Source organism: Bos taurus, chromosome 3, assembly GCF_002263795.3.
Source record: "Bos taurus isolate L1 Dominette 01449 registration number 42190680 breed Hereford chromosome 3, ARS-UCD2.0, whole genome shotgun sequence".
Taxonomy (NCBI): Eukaryota; Metazoa; Chordata; class Mammalia; order Artiodactyla; family Bovidae; genus Bos; species Bos taurus.
Window position 1 is genome coordinate 98,094,978 of NC_037330.1, and position 21,025 is coordinate 98,116,002.

The window sequence follows — 21,025 nt, forward strand, 5'->3', positions numbered from 1 at the left end:
TAAGACACTTCAGTCACGTCCAACACTTTGTGACCCTATGGACTGCAGCCCGCCAGGGTCCTCTGTCCGTGGGATTCTCCAGGCAAAATACTGGAGTAGGAACCTGTGTCTAACCTCTCCTGCATTGGTAGGTGGGTTCTTTACCACCAGCACTACCTGGGAAGCTCATCAGGGTAATAACCTTTCTGAAAAACTAGAAACCTTCCAGTAAAGACACTGACTTACAGAAATACGGGCACTGACTGTGGTTTTCATGCCAGGATATAATGCTTTCCTGATGGCTCAGTGGTAAAGAATCCACCTGCCAAAGCAGGAGACTCAGATTTGATCCCTGGGTCAGGAAGATCCCCTGGAGAAGGACATGGCAACCCACTTCAGTATTCTTACCTGGGAAATACCATGGATAGAGGAGGCTGGAGGGCTATGGTCCATGTGGTTGCAAAGAGCTGGACGTGACTGAGCGACTAAACAACAAAAAAATAGACATATAACCTTGTTTAATTTGATTTAAGAACCAAGAGATTTGGTTGCTATAAACTTCTCTTTAAAAAAGTAGAATAATTCTCCAAGGCCTCTATGGAATCATCTTTATTTAACCTGCATTTTTAAAGGATAGTTTTATCTGGAACAAAATCCTGGTTGAAACTTATTTCCTTCCAACGTGTCAAGTAAATCATTCCATTATTTTCTGCCTTTTGTATTACCTGTTGAAAAGTCAACTATTTGTCTTATTGTTGCTTCTTTGAAGACAATGTGTCTCTTATTCTCTGATTGCTTTAAACAGATTTGCTTCAATTTGGTTTTCATAGCTTGACTACAATGTGTTTGATATGGTTTAATTTATATTGATACTGCTTGAGGTTAATGTACCTCCATTAATACATGGGTTTAAAAATAACATTCCAAAAAAATGATAATGTTTCAGTCATTGTTTCTTCAAATATGTCTTCTGCTTTTGGGTGTCTAGTTATATGTCTGTTAGATCCTTCACTGTGTCTCTCATGTCCCTATGCTTTTTTCTTTATTTTATATTCTTTTTCTTCTCTGTTTTTCAGTTTGGATATTTACCATTAAATAGTCTCCCAATTCACTAATCCCATGTTATTTCAGCTGAATAAGCTGCTAAACTCTTTTTAATGAGTTTTTATTTCAGAAGTTATATTTCTCCTTCTGGGAAGCCCAAGTATTTTCCTACTATAGACTCCACTTCTATGGTAATGCTATCTATTAAATATCTTTTCCTCGACATGCCAGGACAAATCAATTAAAGTTATTTTAAGCTTATCAGCTAATTTCACTATCTCAGGCAGCTTTGGTCTATTCGGTCTGTTTCTCCTGTCCATTTCTCCCATTGGTTTATGTTCAGATGATTCTGTCCTTTCTCTTATGTAAAAATAAATATTGATTTAAGGACATTGTGATGGTATCATTAAATGTGTGTCAACTTGACTATATTTTTCAGAAAGTCCTTTCTTTTGTGTTTCCAGTTAGGGTAGGCCATAAGGAAAATTCTTGGGGGATGGAGAGTGAAAAGGAAGCAGCAGCCATTGCAGCTTGTATTATATATGTTGCTGCTGATCTGCTGATTCCTTTCATTGGCATGATGCAGAAGCTAGATCTGAAACTGCTCTACTTTCCCATGAATCCTTGTTTGACTTCTCTGAGCCCTAAGTCAAATGTATATGTCAACTCTGATGAAGGGCTCTAGCTTCTGCAATATATTTTCTTCAACAAGTTGTTGTTGTTCAGTTGTTAAGTCATGTCTGACTCTGTGACCACACGGAATGCAGCACCAAACTCCCTTGTCCTTCACTATCTCTTGGAGTTTGCTCAAATTCATGTCTATTGAGTCAATGATGCTATCTAACCATCTCAACCTCTGCCACCCCCTTTTCCTTTGGCCTTCAATCCTTCCTAGCATCAGGGTCATTTCAAAGAAGTCAGCTCTGTATCACCTGGCCAAAGTATTCTCCAGGCAAGAATACTGGAGTAGGTTGCCCTTTCCCCCTCCAGGGGATCTTCCTGACTCAGAGATCAACCCATGTCTCCTGCATCTCCTGCATCAGCAGACAGATTCTTTAACACTGAGCCACCTGGGGGGTCCTCTTCAACAAGATCAGAAATAATAATACATATTTCTGCTTCACTGACTATGCTAAAGCCTTTTACTATGTGTATCACAATGAACTGTAGAAAATTCTTAAGAGATGGAAATATCAGACCACCTTACCTGCCTCCTGAGAAACATGTATGCAGGTCAAGAAGCAACAGTTAGAACCAGACATGGAACAATGGACTGGTTTAAAATTGGGAAAGGAGTACATCAAGGCTGTATTTTGTCACCCTGCTTATCTAACTTCTATGCAGAGTACATCATGTGAAATGCCATGTTGGGTGAATCACAAGCTGGAATCAAGATGTCAGGAGAAATATCAATAATCTCAGATATGAAGATGACACCACCCTTATGGAAGAAAGTGAAAAAGAACTAAAGAGTCTCTTGATGAAGATGAAAGAGGAGAGTGAAAAAGCTGGCTTAAAATACAACATTTGAGGAGAACAAGATGGCAGAGGAGTAAGTGGATGTGGAGTACATCTCTCTCCATGGATACATCAGGAATACACCTTTAGACACAAAAGTGCATGAAGAACACCAGCTGAGAGCAGACAGGAGTACCTGACCAGCAGAAAAGAATATATATAACCACTCAAAACTTGGTAGGACAAAGGAACTAGAGGGAAAAACAGGAGTGTTAGTAGGACTGGACCTGCCCACACTGGGGCAATTGTCTGAGTCAGAGGAGATATATTTAAGGCTAAGAGTGAAACAGCTGATCTGTGGCAGCCTAAATGGAATCAGAATCAAACAGTCCTTGCCACAGCCATACATACCCTGGACAGTGATGCAGGTCCCCTAGAAGGCCCAGAAGCTGGGAGCTGTTTAGTGATTGTGGAGCAATCCCAGGTCAAGGGCTGCTGTTGACTGCAAAGAGACGGATCTAGGGGATGTGAGGGAAGAGACTGTGGTGGGGAATGCTTGTGGAGGAAAGCCAGGCAGCCATAGAAGCAAGGCGATACTGCTGAGTCATGTGTAGGGGGTGGAGCCATCACCATAGCCCCTCTCTCCCCACATGCTAGCATCAGCACCTGAACAGTAGAAAGGCTGGCACATCAAACGCCTGACACAGTGAACTAAAGAGTAAGACCCCACCCAGCATGCCCCTTTTAAGTGCCTGACATGCTGATCTACAGAGTAAGACCCCGCCCAGCATGCCCCTTTTAAGTGCCTGACATGCTGATCTACAGAGAAAGACCCCAGCCAGGGGACCCTCTATGTGCCTGATGCACCAAACAGCAGAGAAGGGCTCCAGTCAAGGGAGCCCTCTAAGTGCATGAATAGGTGGAGCTACAGAGAAAGACTGGCCAAAGAGGCTTTCTGATCACCAGCTATAAGAGGCTCAAAAAAAGACTCTGATAGGGCCATAATGCCTGTGGCAGAGGCAGTTGGTGTTCCTGCACACTTGGCACCTCCAGGGTCCCTGCAAACCAAGCAGCTGCACCACCTTCATGCTCAACCCTCACTGGGGCAGAGCTGCCACAGGCAAAAAAAAGTCTTCAGTTGTGTCCAGCTCTTTGCAGCCTTGTGGACTGTGGCCCGCCAAGCTTCTCTGTCAAGGGGGTTCTCCAGGCAAGATACTGGAATGTATTGGCCAATACTAGTTGCCATACACTGCCCAGTTCAGTTCAGTTCAGTCCCTCAGTCGTGTCCGACTCTTTGTGACCCCATGATACCGCAGCACGTGAGGCCTCCCTGGAGTTTACCCAAACTCATGTCCATTGAGTCGGTGATGCCATCTAACCATCTCATCCTCTGTCGTCCCCATCTCTTCCTGCCCTCAATCTTTCCCAGCATCAGGGTCCTTTCAAATGAGTCAGCTGTTCGCATCAGGTGGCAAAAGTATTGGAGTTTCAGCTTCAGTATCAGTCCTTCCAATGAACACCCAGGACTGATCTCCTTTAGGATGGACTGGTTAGATCTCCTTGCAGTCCAAGGGACTCTCAAGAGTCTTCTCCAACACCACAGTTCAAAAGCATCAATTCTTATGCGTTCAGCTTTCTTTATAGTCCAACTCTCACATAAGTACATGACTACTTGAAAAACCATAGCCTTGACTACACAGACCTTTGTTGACAAAGTAATGTCTTTGCTTTTTAAATGCTGTCTAGGTTGGTCATAAACTTCCTTCCAAGGAGCAGGCGTCTTTTAATTTCATGGCTGCAATCACCATCCACAGTGATTTTGGAGCCCAGAAAAATAAGGTCAGCCAATGTTTCCACTGTTTCCCCATCTATTTGCCATGAAGTGATGGTATTAGAAAATGCAAATCAAAACTACAATGAGATATCACCTCACACCTGTCAGAATTGGCATCATCAAAAAGTCTACAAACAAGTGCTGGAGAGGGTGTGGAGAAAAGTCCCACCCTTGCACTGTTGGTGGGAATGTAAATTGATACAACCACTATGGAAGATGGTATGGAGATTCCTTAAAAAACTAAGAATAAAACCACCGTGTGACCCAGCAATCCCACTCCTAGGCACATACCCTGAGGAAACCAAAATTGAAAAAGACACATGTATCCCATTGTTCATTGCCGCACTATTTATAATAGCTCAAACATGGAAGCAAGCTAGATGTCCATCAACAGATAAATGGATAAAGAAGTTGTGGTACATATACACAATGGAATATTACTCAGCCATAGAAAGGAATGCATTTGAATCAGTTCTAATGAGGTGGATGAACCTAGAGCCTATTATACAGGGTGAAGTAAGTCAGAAAGAGAAAGATAAATATCGTATTCTAATGCATGTATACAAAATCTAGAAAAATGGTTCTGAAGAATTTATTTTCAGGGCAGCAATGGAGAAACAGACATAGAGAATAGACTTATGGACATGGGGAGAGGGGAGGAGAGGGTGAGATGTATGGAGAGAGTAACATGGAAACTTACCATATGTAAAATAGCCAACAGGAATTGGCTGTATGGCTCAGGAAACGCAAACGGGGGCTCTGAATCAACCCAGAGAGGTGGGATGGGGAGGGAGGCAGGAGGGAGGTTCAAAAGGGAGGGTATATATGTATACCTATGGCTGATTCATGTTGAGGTTTGACAGAAAACAACAAAATTCTGTAATGCAATTATCCTTCAATTAAAAAAATAAATTTTTAAAAACTCAAGATTCAAAAAACTAAGATCATGGCATCTAGTCCCATCACTTCATGACAAATAGATGGGGAAAATATGGAAAGTGAGAGACTTTATTTTCTTGGGTTCCAAAATCACTGTGGACAGTGACTGCAGCCATGAAATTAAAAGACAGTTGTTCCTAGGAAGAAAAGCTATGACCAACCTAGACAGCATGTTAAAAGTCAGAGACATCACTTTGCCAACAAAGGTCCATATAGTCAAAGCTATGGTTTTTCCAGTAGTCATGTACTGATGTGGGAGTTGGACCATAAAGACGGCTGAGCACCAAAGAATTGATTCTTTAGAACTGTGGTGCAGGAGAAGACACTTGAGAATCCCTTGGACAGCAAGGAGATCAAACCAGTCAATTGTAAAGGAAATCAACCTTGAATATTCATTGGAAGGACTGATGCTGAAGCTGAAGCTCCAATATTTTGACCACGTGATGCAAAGAGCTGTTATTGGAAAATACCTTGATGCTGGGAAAGATTAAGTGCAAGAGGAGAAGGGGGCAACACAAGATGAGATGGTTTGATGGTGTCATCAATTCAATGGGCATGAGTTTGAGCAAACTCAGGGAGATAGTGAAGGACAGGGAAGACTGGTGTGCTACAGTCCACAGGCTCTCAAAGAATCAGACAAGCCTGAGGGACTGAATAACAGCAACAAATGAGGGTCTAGTCCATGCATGTGGGTTCCATCCTGTTTGTATCTTTGCTATTGAAGTCCATTCTATTACCTCTTCCAACACTAGTAGGTGAATTAAGGCTATTCTTTTCAAGGTTACCACTGAGATGGGAAGCAGGGGATAAGAACAGGTTAAGTTAGAATGCCACGAAGCTCACGATTCTTAGTGAAATTCAGCTATCTTTTCTAATTGTTCCCCTGACTGCAAATTTGTGGTTACTTTCCAGAATTCTGAAAAAAGTTGATTTCTGGCATTTTTTTTTTCCTAGTGTACTTACTATCTCATAAAGGAAAATCATCAACCTGCTCAGGCATCCATAACAAAATACCATAAACTGGGCAGCTGAAACAACAGATGTGTATTTTCTCCTAGTCCTGGGGACTTGAAGTCCAGGATCAGGGTGCCAGTCTCGTGTCTGGTGAGACCTGTCTCCCTGACTTGTAGGTGACCACCACCTTGCTGTGTGCTCACATGACCTCTTTGTGTACAAGTGTAGAGAGAGAGAGTGCATTAGTTCTCATATTCCTTCTTACACAGAAACTAATCCTATTGGATCATGGCCCTATCTTTATGACCTCATTTAACCTTAATTATTTCTGTAAAGGTCCTATCTCCAAGTAAATTAGGCTAGGGTATGAACCCATGAATTTTGGGTGTGGGGGTGGACCACAAACAGTCTGTATCAGAGGAGGATTTTTGAAGTTTCTTACTTCACCATTGTCACTGACATATTCAAGCACTTTATAAACACATGTTTTACTCATCTTTTTAAACAGTTCACAAAGAAGAGTTTAGGAACATCTTGTTTCATCATGGCTTGAGGCAGAACTATCTACTTCTTCTTGTTATATTTTTACATATGACCTGTCCCTTTTTTTCATAAAAAAGTTTAACTATGGTATGTGTCTATTTTACTAGAGGAAAAATCAAGTTTATTTTTGTTGGTAATCTGAACATTTTTTATTTATGCTTTTATGTTATTTTATTCTATATTTTACTTTCTGAAATTCATTTTCTAGCTTTTTGGTTTATATCTAACTTCTTGATTTGGTAAAGGTTTACTTTCAGATGAAACATGGCCCCTGTCAGGGGTGTATAGAATCAGAGCTCTTCATCTCAGGCTGTACTAGAAGTGTAGCACCAGTCAAGCCACAGGATACTCAGACCTTCCAAAATTTTTACCCGTGGTATAAACAACACCTCAAAAATACAGGGACTTTTAACTCTTTGATCTTGAGCTCATTTTAAAACTCTGTATCTCAGCCCATCACCTAAATAAGCTAATGCAGGCTACAAGAAGCATTCTGTCCAGCTTTTGTTGTTTTCAGTTGCTAAGTTGTGTCTGACTCCTTGCGACCTCATGGACTGCAGCACACCAGGCCTCCTTGTCCCTCACCATCTCCTGGAGTTTGCCCAAGTTCAAATCCAGCTACTTAATAATAATAATACTTGATATTTCCAATACTCTGTTTTTGAAGGTTAATATATAGAACGTTAAAATAGACATTTTCTTTTGATTAGCTTGAGTTAGAAACTATTTCAAAATGTAATAACTCTAATGACATCAACTATATTATTATCATATTTCTCATTGGAATAATTGATGCATTATATTATGCTAATAAATTTCTTAATAGTAAAGGATTTTTGATCCTCTTCTTGGTTGAGTTAGAAGTTAGTTTTCATTTAATGTTTAATTTCACTTACAAGAATTATGTGAATGATTCTTGCATAAATTCAAAGGTTATATGAGGTTTTTTGTGCTCTTTTACAGTGTGCATATCAATATTCACTAACTTTGTCAAATAATTAGGAAAAATTGCTCCTTTTTTCCCACTTTCCTTCAAAAATAAAAAGTACACCAATGAAAATATGTTATGAAAGGTTTGGGGAAAAGGTTATTTAAAAATAGCTCATCTCTAACCCACTCTGTTTTTAAATAAACTTGAGGTATCAAGAGATATATTTATTTTAGTCTGTGACTCAGAATATACTGTCACTAATATTTAATGCCTACGCTACCCCAAACTCCAGGAATAGGATTTTGGCAACAATCTGCATCCCTTACTTTTCTAAGAACTATCCATGATACAGTGTCATTGATATGATTTTCAGTAATTTTGTCCCTAAACAGTCTCTATCATCAGAATAAAGGTTTGTAATAATACATTATTAATCATTTTCTTCTATTTTGTCTTCTTCATGTAATTTACTCCATTTTTAAACACATGTAGGGCTATCATCGGGGAAGGCAATGGCACCCCACTCCAGTACTCTTGCCTGGAAAATCCTATGGGAGGAAAAGCCTGGTAGGCTGCAGTCCATGGGGTCGCGAAGAGTCGGATACGACTGAGAGACTTCACTTTCACTTTTCACTTTCATGCTTTGGAGCAGGAAATGGCAACCCACTCCAGTATTCTTGCCTGGAGAATCCCAGGGACAGGGGAGCTTGGTGGGCTGCCATCTATGGGGTCGCACAGAGTTGGACACGACTAAAGTGACTTAGCAGCAGCAGCAGCAGCAGCAGCAGCAGCAGGGCTATCATCTGCAGATTTTTCATATGCTGCTGCTGTAGATGGTATCAATTCCTATCCTCTCCCTGTTCCAAAATTTCTAATACACTTGCCCTCCTCAGAGTTCCCAATGTGATTTTCCAATTTCTCATTAGTGAGAAGTACTTCTAAAAGGCATATATTAAAGGAGAAGTGAACAGTATTGATGAAACAAGAGGGTGTGTTGGGCAGGAAAAGAGTCTGAGAAGAATAGAGAAGTTAATAACCATGCCCAGATGTATTTTTTGAGAGATCATAAACATGGAGATACTGATAATCAACACAGAAATACAGGAGGTGGGAAAACAGAATTAAGAGCACTGAAGGGAAATGTATATCAATTCTGAGTACTGATTTTGACACGTCTATGGTGAAGACAGCTAGCTGGCAAGTGTATCATGATCTGTTCTCAGGTCATGACTAGTGAGATAATGAAATTATCAACTTAACAGAAATATATGAAAGCATAAAATTAGATGATACAAGAAAATAAACCTATGGGGGTAGTAAAGGTAAAACAGCTCTCTGTAATACAAATATTTTTCGAGAACCATCAAAACAGAGGGTTATGGGGATAAATACCTGATAGATACAGGGTTATTGAAGCCATTACTGCTTTTATCAGAAACTTTGCTAGCTAAATCTCATGTTGTGTCTTTGCTAACTGCTAAAGAGTGAAAAAATCCGCTCCTTGTGACTAGTTGTGCTGGCTATAATACTTGAAAATTCAGATCACTGAATTTTATACTAGTGCTTTATCTAACCTGAGGCTACTACTAAAATGTAATGGGGCATTGTGGTAGAATCTCATATTTCAAGGATGACAAATAAAATGCTGACACTTCAATACAAATTAGCTTATCAAAACCCAGTAATGACCAATGAGGAAATGTGATTTTAATGACTGGTTTACTTTCTTGTCACACATCTTAATTGTGAAAAACAACATTGCATTTCAATCAAGTGAAGTTCTTTTCTCCAAGAAGCAACAGTGATGTTTATTTAAAAGTTGGAAATATTTATAGATCTGACCAAGGAAGAGGCAGTAACAAACATTTTCCTAGGTCATTTTAAGTATTGTCCTTAACTTACATATAGTGTTTGTGACTCTAAAATTTAAGTATAACAACTTAAAATAGTGTAATAATATGTATATTTTAAAATCAATATATGAATTGCAATACATACCATGATGGTTTCAGGCTTAGAGAAAAAGAAATGAATAATCTGTGTACCTGTACAACCCTAGGAAAAAATGTCCTTTTCAATTTACTCTTCAGACCTAACTATATTGAACAAAATATTCCTATTATAAAAATTCAGTCCTGCAGGAAAGTGAAGGATTTCCAGATACAACATATTCTCAGAAAGATGCTGAACTCAGACTCTATGACTCATTTAATTCTGTCATCAGAGAACTGTATTAACATGTTCCTAATTCCCATCCACCATGCAGATCTCACAGAGAAACTTTTCAAATCACCGGGAACCTAAGAGAGAAGCAAGACCGCTTAAAAACAAGCCATCCTTACAACAGTCCTATTCCTCAGCATCACTAATTGTCTTCTCCTCTTGCTTTATTTCTCCTAATTTCTGAGCCCAAAACATTAATAATCTTAAAAGTCCAATTCAAACTCCACCTTCAGAAATCTTTCTTTGAGGTTTTAGGTCCCTATCAAATTTTCCTTCTGTAATCTAGCATTTTTGATTACAGTATAACAGTTCACTCTCTTAAAGTCTCATGTAGACACTTATGCATTGCCTTGGATTCATTTTTGTACTGTGAAAGACAAGTATAACATGTTTAAATGTGTTCCTTTTCCCAATACATTTCACTAAGTGACATTTGTAGTTATCACATAAATATAAATTAAGACCCAGTGAAATAGTACCACATGCCAACCAAAATGGCTAAAGTTTAAAATGCTATGTAGTAATCCTGGAGATCAAAACAGTCAATCCTAAAGGAAATCAACCCTGAATATTCATTGGAATGACTGATGCTGAAGCTGAAGCTCCAATACTTCAGCCACCTGATGTGAAGTCGACTCATTGGAAAAGACCTTGAATCTAGGAAAGATTGAAGGCAGGAGAAGAAGGGGACAACAGAGGATGAGAAGGTTGGATGGCATCACCAACTTAATGGACATGGGTTTGAGCAAGCTCCAAGGGTTGGAGAAGGACAGGGAAGCCTGGTGTGCTGCAGTCCATGGGGTCGCAAAGAGTCGGACACAGCTGAGCCACTAAACAACAGCAATAGTAATCCTCTTTATCTATATTAATTATATTTTCTTTATAATTACAAGTACTAATATCAGTATGCATGCATGTGCATGCTAAGTCACTACTGTCATGTCTGGATCTTTATGATCCTATGTCCTGTGGCCTGCCAGGCTCCTCCATCCATGGAATTTTCCAGGCAAGAAAGCTGGAGTGGGTTGCCCTGCTCTCCTCCAGGGGATCTTCCTGACCCAGCGATCAAACTCACATCTCTGAAGTCTCCTGCATCACCAGGGGATTCTCTACCACTTGTGCTACCTGGGAAGTCCTAATATCAGTATACAGCTATTATTTTCCAGGTTTTTTTAATCCCTTTACACTGAAACTGCTTTCATCATTACATTTTAAGCATATATACTAGTCATTATTCTCCAGAAAAACAGAACCAATAGGATATATGTAGAGATACATAATAGGACATACGTTATAGGAATTGGATCACATGGTTGCAGATACCAGTAGAAGTACCACAGTCTTCCAACTGCAAGCTGGAGAACCAGGAAAGCTGGTGGTATAATTCAGTCCAAATTCAAGACCTGAGAACCAGGGGAACTGAAGGTGTAACTCCCAGTCTAAGGCCTAAGAATCAAGGGTCATTGGTGTTACGTTCTGGAGTCTGAAGGCCTGAGAACCAGGACCTCTGATGTCCGAGGTCAAGAGAATGTGGACCTCTCAGCTTAAGAAGAGACAGAATTTGCCCTTCCTCCACCTCTTTGATTTATTCAGACCTTCAACACATTGGCTGATGTCTTTCCATCTTGGAGAGAGCTAACTGCTTTATTCAGTCTACTGATTAAGATCTTAAACTCTTTGGGCAACACACTCACAGACATACCCAGAAGTGTTTTGTCACTTATCTGGGGGTCCCTTAGCCCAGTCAAGTTGACACATATAATTAACCATCAAAGCATATGTCCTGAAAACCAACCATCTTCTATTTTGTAACTTCATCTAATTTAAGTCTCAGTTTGTAAGTCAAAGACTTTAGTCCTTTTATATCTCTGACTATGGTATGTTTGGATTATTTAAGGGAAACTTTTAGATTTTATGATACATTTAGTTGTTTCTTAACATACCACTTTTCCTATATATGATATAGTCTCCTAGCTTGAGATCTTAATTATGGTACAATTGCACTTGCCTTAGGTAATTTCTCACATAAATTTGCAAGGAAGATACATAGGTGATATATTTTAGGAGTTCTTAGACTATATATAGAAATTTTAATTTGCTCTCATACATTGGCAATTATTTGGGTTTACACAAAAGTATAGGCTCTTGGTCCAAAATGCTTTTTCCTCTAAGTTTTATACTGCTGGTTCTATGGTCTTCAAGTATCCTATGTTTTGTATGAGAAGTTGAATGTCCATCATTATAGAAAACTTGTTACAGAAGCAGTGAGTAATATTGAAGGTGTATAAGTTTAAGTCTAATTAGTTAGATATGGGCGGAGTGTACACCAGAGGCTACGTTGGTACTCTATGACATCCACAAAACAGTGGAGATAAGATAAAGGTCTACATTTTCTAGATAAAACAAAATTGGAGAAAGAAGAACCCCTTTGATTGTAATGTTCTATACAGTTAAGTTCTAGTGCATAAACCAATATTAGCAATCATTTTTAAATTACAAGGGTCATTCAAGAAGGCTTGAAAGATAGAGAGATACATAGAGACAAATAAAGATAATGCTTTAAGTATCATGCAAGCCACAAAATCTGAGAACTGCCTACAATAAACTTGGAATATACAATTTTGAAAAGAGAATAGAGTCTCTCCTAAGACAGATACAGTTCTAATTCCATGTTGGAATATTTGAAATATATTTTTCAGGGAAAACATTAAGTGGTATTATTTGAAAGTAGAACATTGACTCAAATATCATAGCTATGACCCATTTCTTTGGCAATTGCAGTCCAGGTAAAGGAAGCCTGATACTTCTGAAACTGCCTGACTTAGGAACAAGTCAGGACAAGACACACTCTGACACCTCTCAGAAAAGGAAATTCCTGATTCACAAGCTTGGGGAACTGATGGGTATTTTGGACATCAGCAAATTAGGACCAATTTGGAATCTATCTGATCCTCTTTCGACAGAAGGGAAAACCCTTGAACAGTAGCAAGAAAGGGACAAAGGGAGCTTATGTTAGAGCGAGCACAGACCTTTTCTGGCTCTCACGCTCTTACTTTGTTCTTTCTTTGGTTGGCATGCTATTCCTCCAGAGACATTGTTTAGTATATGGATGGTGTGCTACCTCCGCCTCCATGTGGACTTTCATTTTCATCTCTGGCAGGAAGCAGAGCCTTAATGTAAGTCTCCACTGGGACAAACATGCTTTTTTTTTTTTTTTTGTCATTTCTAAAAGTTTTATTTTGTTCTTCTTTTAATATACCTGGTCAATTAGAGAGTCACTTTTTTAAATGTCATCAAATTTATAATCCCCTGCTTTATTTCTTTTAAAAATTAATTTATTTTTTATCAAAGGATAATTGCTTTATAGAATTTTGCTGTTTTCTGAGAAACCTCAACATGAATCAGCCATAGGTATACATATATCCCCTCTCTTTTGAAACTCCCTCTGTACTGAAGAATTTATTTACAGGGCAGCAATGGAGAAACAGACATACAGAATACACTTATGGACATGGGGAGAGGGGAGGAGAAGGTGAGATGTATGGAGAGAATAACATGGAAACTTACATTTGCTGTATGGCTCAGGAAACTCAAACAAACACACTTTGTCCTGTCTTTTTTTCCCTTGTCCTGATTTGTTTTGCCTGACTGCTGTGCCCTGTTGGATTGGCCTTCCTCCACAATTGTAGTGGGAAAGTCAACAGGGTAGATCATTTTTGGGTTTATGGGTCTAAAACATTTGGTGCGACTTTACTTCATGGTATGAAGCTCAACTCAAATTTAAGTGGCAGTAGGCTCAGTCTCGGAGAAGGCAATGGCAACCCATTCCAGTCTCTTGCCTGGAAAATCCCATGGACGGAGGAGCCTGGTAGGCTGCAGTCCATGGGGTCGCTAAGAGTCAAACATGACTGAGAGACTTCACATACACTTTTCACTTTCATGCATTGGAGAAGGAAATGGCAACCCACTCCAGTGTTCTTGCCTGGACAATCCCAGGGATGGAGGAGCCTGGTAGGCTGCCATCTATGGGGTTGCGCAGAGTCGGACACAACTGAAGCGACTTAGCAGCAGCAGCAGCAGGCTCAGTCTCCTCTTATTGAAGTTTAACTCTTTTGTAGAAAGTTCTCAGTGCTATGGAGTGGCAACTTTCCTGGCCATGTCTCTGCTTATTACTTGCCTTGGGAATACTGTCTGTGTAATCAGTGGATAGTAAATAACAAGAATAGAGGATACAGACTCTGTAATCTTGCCTAAATATCTCTACTTCTTTTCTATTTCCTATATCTGTTATTGGAAGGAATTATTATAAAAGAGACTAATGTTTAGGTATCTATGGCCCACATGAATAGAAAAGCCTCTAGAATTAAAATGTCAAACTTTAAGCAAAATGAGAAAAAGTTTAAGTAAGTAGGATTTTTTGGACATTTTATTCATGAACTTGAAAGTGCAGAATAGGAAGATTAATGTGATCTCCATTCTTCTTCACTATGTAACCCCCAAATCCTTAAAGAAACTACACTTATTTATTAGTCCCAGAGAAGTATAATGACTGAGTAGTTAATTAGGGTTTGGAATTATGGCATTCAGAAGGGTATGAAATGAATCTGCTTTTGTTGCTCTGGCTCTTATGCTATTGAATCTGCTCTTTCTTTTTGCTAACATGTGACTCTTACATGGAGATTGCTCATGATTTGGATTATATGCTACTCCTCCCTGGATGAGTGCCTTCATCACCATGTCATAAGCTTCAGGTGAAGGAAGAGTTCCATGCAGATGTCAAAGAGGACCTTCCCTGCGGGCCTTCCCTGTGAAAAGAAAATCTTCAATAATTAATTGGTCAACAGTTAAGTGTGGTTGGGCTGAGGTCTTTCTCTGGTGACACTAACTCTTTATTTAATATAAATGGTAAAACCCCTATTCTCACACTTCTGTGTTCTTTTATCAGGGAAGGGGAATTTTAGAATTTAATGGAATGAGCACTTAACAAGGCATGAGGTTAAACCCTAAAATGCCCTTGTTCTGCTTGCTAATGTATAAGAAAACATATGAATAACCCAAGCTACTTTTTTTTTTCCTTGTGCTTATTTAACCATGTAAGAGAATTTTCAAGAGTGCAGGTTTAACACTCAAGCGATTCAGCTAGGGGTATAGGAGATAACATTCTCAGAGATCCTCCCATTGCTGCCTCACTTACCTTCCAGGGTCTGCAGTAGACAAGAAATGAGTACGGGAAAAAATATCATCAGCACAGTCAGGATCACACATATATCACGTATCCAAGTACTATACAATGGGAATAGATCATCTGAATCAGAGACTGGAAAAGAGGGAGGATTTTTTTTTTAAAAAAAGGTATTTTTTAAACAAAATGAAATAGAATTGGAAAAGATGCACAAATAAGGGAAACCTGTGTAGAGCCCATTTGATAAGAAGATGGAGCATTGATAAAGGAAAATCTGCCTTCTGGCCTTCATTTACATGTATTTTCTGAGCCCAGGTTGTGACAGCACCTCCAGGCTTTATGACAAGATACAACTTGCTGGTTTGGATGAACCAGGGTGCGCATGCAGTTTGAACTGAGTCTTGAATGCAAACTGTGAAGTTCCATCTCTATTCACTCATCCACAGATAACTGAAGACAGACTCTTATTTGTTTTTATATGCTTGGTTAGGAGATGCAGACGCAAAATGTTCCAGAAATGTCATAGATATAATACAGTGGGCCTCTGTGCAAGTGGCTAAAACAGAATTATTTGTAACTGCAGCTCAGTGGCGGAAGGCAAAATTTGAATATGCACTGGTATGATCACAATATCTAAGGAGCTCAATCTATTTAAATAACAAATGGACAAACAGTGATAAAAGGGAGTCATGATCACTTAATTCAAATCTTTAAAGTCTGTTACAGTGATAAAACCCTGGAAGAACCAACCGAAAAGTTAGAGATAGTAGTCTTCATTTCATTAATTCCAAATGTTGTCACTAAAATCTGCACTCCAGGAGATCAGGGTCTTCTAATTTTTTGTTAATTGCTGAATCTCCTGTTCTTAGAAATATGTCTGCTAAATCACTTCAGTCGTGTCCAACTCTGTGCGACCCCATAGACAGCAGCCCATCAGGCACCCCCGTCCCTGGGATTCTCCAGGCAAGAACACTGGAGCAGGTTGCCATTTACTTCTCCAATGCATGAAAGTGAAAAGTGAAAGTGAAGTCACTCAGTCGTATCCGGCTCTTCGCAACCCCATGGACTGCAGCCTACCAGGCTCCTCCATCCATGGGATTTTCCAGGCAAGAGTACTGGAGTGGGGTGGTGCCATTGCCTTCTCCGAGAAATATGTCTGGCCCTTATTAAATATTTGTTGAATGAATTAGAAGTACAAAGACGATATTAAGCATAAATCCAAAACAGATTCAAAATAATTTTAGATATTTCAATTATAAGACAGAATCTTATAAAACACTATGCATATTATATTTAAAAACTTGAAATAAACAAAAAATATTAGAAATGTAAGAAATATATGCAGTACAGATAATGAGACATGGTACCTGTGGAAAGTAGTAAATAGATGGAATTGAAACATAATATCTAAAATAGAGAATTCGAAGGTGGGTTTTGAAACAGAGTAGTCATATTTCAGGAGGTAACTAATAAACTAATAAATGGGAAGATACGAACATGAAGAGAAAACAGAAAACAAAAAAGAGAAGGAAAGAGACACATACCATGGAGTAGAAAGTTCTGATCGATAGTTATCTACAGCTGTAAAAAAAGAAGAGTTAAAGAATGGAAAAAGGGAAGAATTTGAAACAATGGTAGTTGACAATTTTTGAGACCTCATGAAAAACACTAATCTAGAAAATCAGGGAGCCCTACAAATATCTATTATGAAAAAATTTTTAAATCCCACAGTACACGAGTGCACACGCGCACACACATGCGTGCACACACACACACAGAGGCAAGTAAAATTTCTTTAATCAGCCAGAGGATAAAGTTCACTTTCAAGAGTCACAGTCAAACTGACAGCAGATTTCTCAATAGAATAGAAGCCAAAATACTGACATAATGTATTCAATGCCCTGGAAGAAAATAACTTCCAACCCCAAATTCTGTAACTATTGAAATAAAGTTAAAAAAAAAAAAAAAGAAAGAAAGTTGAGGTAAAGATTGCCAGTCAGAATGTTAGTATTTGTAAAGTCTGAGATGCAAGAAAGAATAAATGTTTTTTAAAAAACTGTAAATATATAGATAAACTTAAATAAACAATGGTCTATAAAGCAACGGTTATAATAACCTTTTCTGAGGCTTAACTATACACAGCATTAAAATTCCCAACAACCATAGTATGTAACTCAACAAGGCTAAATGCTATTGAATTACTCTAAAGTCATTGTATCTTCTAATGGTGTTTAAAGTATTAATTCACTTTGGACTTGGTAAGTTAAGTGTACATGTTAATAATTTCTAAGGGAATCACTTAGATAATAGAAATGCTGTATAAATTATATGCCAATTATAAGTGGAAACAGATGGAATTGTTTGAAATTATAAAAATAAAAATGTAATTACTAAAAATATACAACAAAAGTGAATGCAAGAATGGAAACATACATAAAAGAAGAAGTTCACAAAATATTAATAAGCACAAAATATTGTTAGAGATTTGAAACATCAGTAAGCAAAAGGGATACATGATCCATTTAAATGACAATTATCATCATCGATTTAAAAATTAAAATTTAATTATATGATTTTTTTGCAAGAAAAATATAAAAGCATGAGCACACAGACAAATTTAAACAAAGATTTTTATAAGATTGAGGGTTAAACAAAGATATACAAGGCAAACAAAAGTTTACCAGTGTAGCTATACTACATTTAACAAAGTAGATACTAAGGCAAGAAAGCATTATTACCTACACTGTAATGATTAATATTCTCTTTCATCAGTAACATTTATCAAATTTAAATGTGTATACCTAATATGGCTTCAAATTAAAGAAGTGTAAAGAAAAATTGACAAATTAAATCATTTATATTCCATGCAATTATTGATATTTTGGATTTAAGTTTTCATCATTTTTTAAATTAATTTCTATTTGTCCCTATTTCTTATTTCTGTTTCCCCTTTACTGAATTTTTGAGATACTTTGAACTTTTTATTATTGTATTTTAATTTATCATTTGTGTTTTGAAATTCTATCATTTTACACAGTTTTGGGTTTTTTTTGTTGTTTTGATGATTACATTAAAATATACATATTCAACTTTCTACAACCTACTTGGAATCACAATTTTACCACTACAATTAGGTCCCTTTAATTGTCACTACTTTATGTTGTAGTTGTCTTATATATTACATCTATATCTAGATACATTAAAATCCAGTGGGACAATATTGATTTTTGTTTTCTACCATCAAAGATTTTTGAAGGTTGTTTTTGTATGTTTGTTTGTCTTTTACTTACTTCCATTGCTATGGTCTGAATTTTTGTGTCCCTCTCAAAATTTGTATGTCAAAATCCTAACACCAAATGTGATGGTGTTAGGAAGTATAGCCTTTGGGAGGTCATGAGGTTGGAACCCTCATGAATAGGATTAGTGTTATTATAAAGGAGACCACACTGAGTTCCTCGGGTCCCTTCTGCCATGTTAGGACATAGTGAGAAAGTGCCAGCTATGAAACAGGAAGAAGGCCCTCACTAGAATATGATCTTCCTGGCACTTTAATCTTGGACATTTCAGCTTCCAGAACTGTAAGAAATTAATTTCTATTGTTTATAAGCTACCAGATCTGTGGCATTTTGTTATAGTAGCCTCAGTGGACTAAGACCAAGCCATTTGTTATACACTTCCAGTGATGGTACTTTGTCCAGAGTCAATTCGTAGGACAACATGGAGAGAAATAGCCAATGGTTTTTCAAGAACTCAAGAGAAGAAGGACATTCTAATAGGTTTATCCAACTATTTACCATTTCTCTTGTGCTCTGCTTAGTCGCTCAGTCGTGGCCAACTCTTTGTGACCCCATGGACTGTAGCCCATCAGGCTCTGCTGTCCATGGGGATCCTCCAGGCAAGAATATTGGAGTGGGTTGCCATGCTCTCCTCCATGGGATTTTCCCAAGCCAGGGTCTCCTGCATTGCAGGTGGATTCTTTACCAGCTGAGCTACACAGGAAGCCCACCATTTCTCTTTTTCTTCCATAATTCCTAATGTTCATATTTCCTTCTGTTTGAAAATGTTCTTTTAGCAATGCTTCTCAATAGCTAATCTGAAACCAATGGTGTGTAGGTACATGTTAGATAGATGATAGATAAATATGTAGCTGTTAGAAAGTTAGATAATGGAGGCTGCAGTCCATGGGGTCACACGAGAGTTGGACGTGACTGAGCGACTTCACTTTCACTTTTCACTTTCATGCATTGGAGAAGGAAATGGCAACCCACTCCAGTGTTCTTGCCTGGAGAATCCCAGGGACGGGGGAGCCTGGTGGGCTGCCATCTCTGGGGTCGCACAGAGTCGGACACAACTGAAGTGACCTAGCAGCAGCAGCAGCAGAAGGTTAGATAAATAGGTAGATACATAGACAGGTATTGCAGCATGTGTATTGTAGTCTGACATTGGTTTAGGGTACTCAGACCTCCCATACTGTTAGAATTTCATCTGGTACAGTCTTACATACTTTTACTACTTTCTAATTAACTTCATAGGGTTGGCCTTTGTGTTCATCTTTGTAAGGATTTGAGACTTGGGTTTGTAAACGGAGGTGCAAATGGTTTATATATACCTGGACATGCAAATAGTTTATATATAACTGGAGATGCAAATGATTTATAACTGGAGATGCAAACTGGAGATGAAAATGTCCTTAATTTGTGGGCAATTAAGAAATATGTAATAGATTGGAAAATGCCCTAGCAAATAATAAAAGGATTCTTTTGTTTACTTCAACAGTCATTGTTCTATGTAAATATTTCCCAGTGATTGCAAACTAATGAAAAGTTTTGCTAAATTCTCAGATGTTAGCATCACACGGCATATGGCATAGTATAATTGCACTTCTAAATGACACCTAAATATATAGTAAAGAGGGTTAAGAGATAGCTTTCAACAGTCTTAAAACTGAATATATAATAAAAATAAGCAAAATTTTACATTTTAATTTTTTCATTAATTTTTCAAAGACGATCTCTAACCCAAAAGTTCTTATGAATCATGACTTGGAGTCAATCTATAGGTAACATCAATAATTGGGTTTTACAACAGAAAGATATATATAAACATGTAACTGAATCACTTTACAGCAAAAAGTAACAACACTGTAAATAACCTATAGTTCAATAAAAGAAATTAAAAAAAAATAATTGGGTTTTGTCCAAGTGCCCCTCCACAGATGATTGGTTTAAGATGTGAGATACACACACACACACACACACACACACAGGAAAATTACTCAGCCATAAAAAAGAATTAAATATTGTCACTTGCAGCAATATGGATAGACCTACAGAATATCATATAAAGTGAAATCAGACAAAGACAAATACTATGTGATATATGTAGAACCTAAAAAAATACAAATGAATCTATATATAAAATAGAAACAAAGACATAGAGAACAAATGTGGTTACCAAAGGGTAAAAAGGAGGAAGGAAAGGGATAACTTAGGTGTATGGGATTAACAGATACAAACTACTATACGTAAAATAAATAATCAACATGGATTTAGTCTACACCACAGGGAGTTATTAAAATACTCAATATCTTATAATAACCTACAATGAAAAATAATTTTGAAATGTATATATATATATATATAAGCTAATTACAACCCTGATTCTGGGAAAGATTGGGGGCAGGAGGAGAAGGGAACAACAGAGGATGAGATGGCTGGATGGCATCACCGACTCAATGGACATGGGTTTGGGTGGACTCCGGGAGTTGGTGATGGACAGGGAGGCCTGGAGTGCTGCAGTTCACGGGGTCACAAAGACACGACTTTGCATAGTGCTGCAGTTCATGGAGTTCATGGGGTCGGACACGACTGAGCGACTGAGCGACTGAACTGAACTGAACTGAAGCTAATTACTTAGCTATATACCTGAAGCTAACACA

The 21,025-nt window shown here is 38.1% G+C and overlaps 1 protein-coding gene across 3 annotated transcripts in view; it reads right to left on the reverse strand.

Annotated features, from left to right (window-relative positions):
- Window positions 1-14,302: 14,302 nt before the first annotated feature.
- LOC112445889 (selection and upkeep of intraepithelial T-cells protein 9-like) overlaps window positions 14,303-21,025 on the reverse strand; it is a 37,111-nt gene continuing 30,388 nt past the window's right edge. For all 3 annotated transcript variants that reach the window (XM_059885142.1, XM_059885143.1, XM_059885144.1), the window contains exons 6-7: window positions 15,100-15,222; window positions 14,303-14,710 (exon numbers count right to left, since the gene is read on the reverse strand). In XM_059885142.1, the coding sequence (XP_059741125.1) occupies window positions 14,682-14,710; window positions 15,100-15,222 (152 nt within the window). In that variant the 3' untranslated portion in view covers window positions 14,303-14,681. The remainder of the gene's footprint in view (window positions 14,711-15,099; window positions 15,223-21,025) is intronic.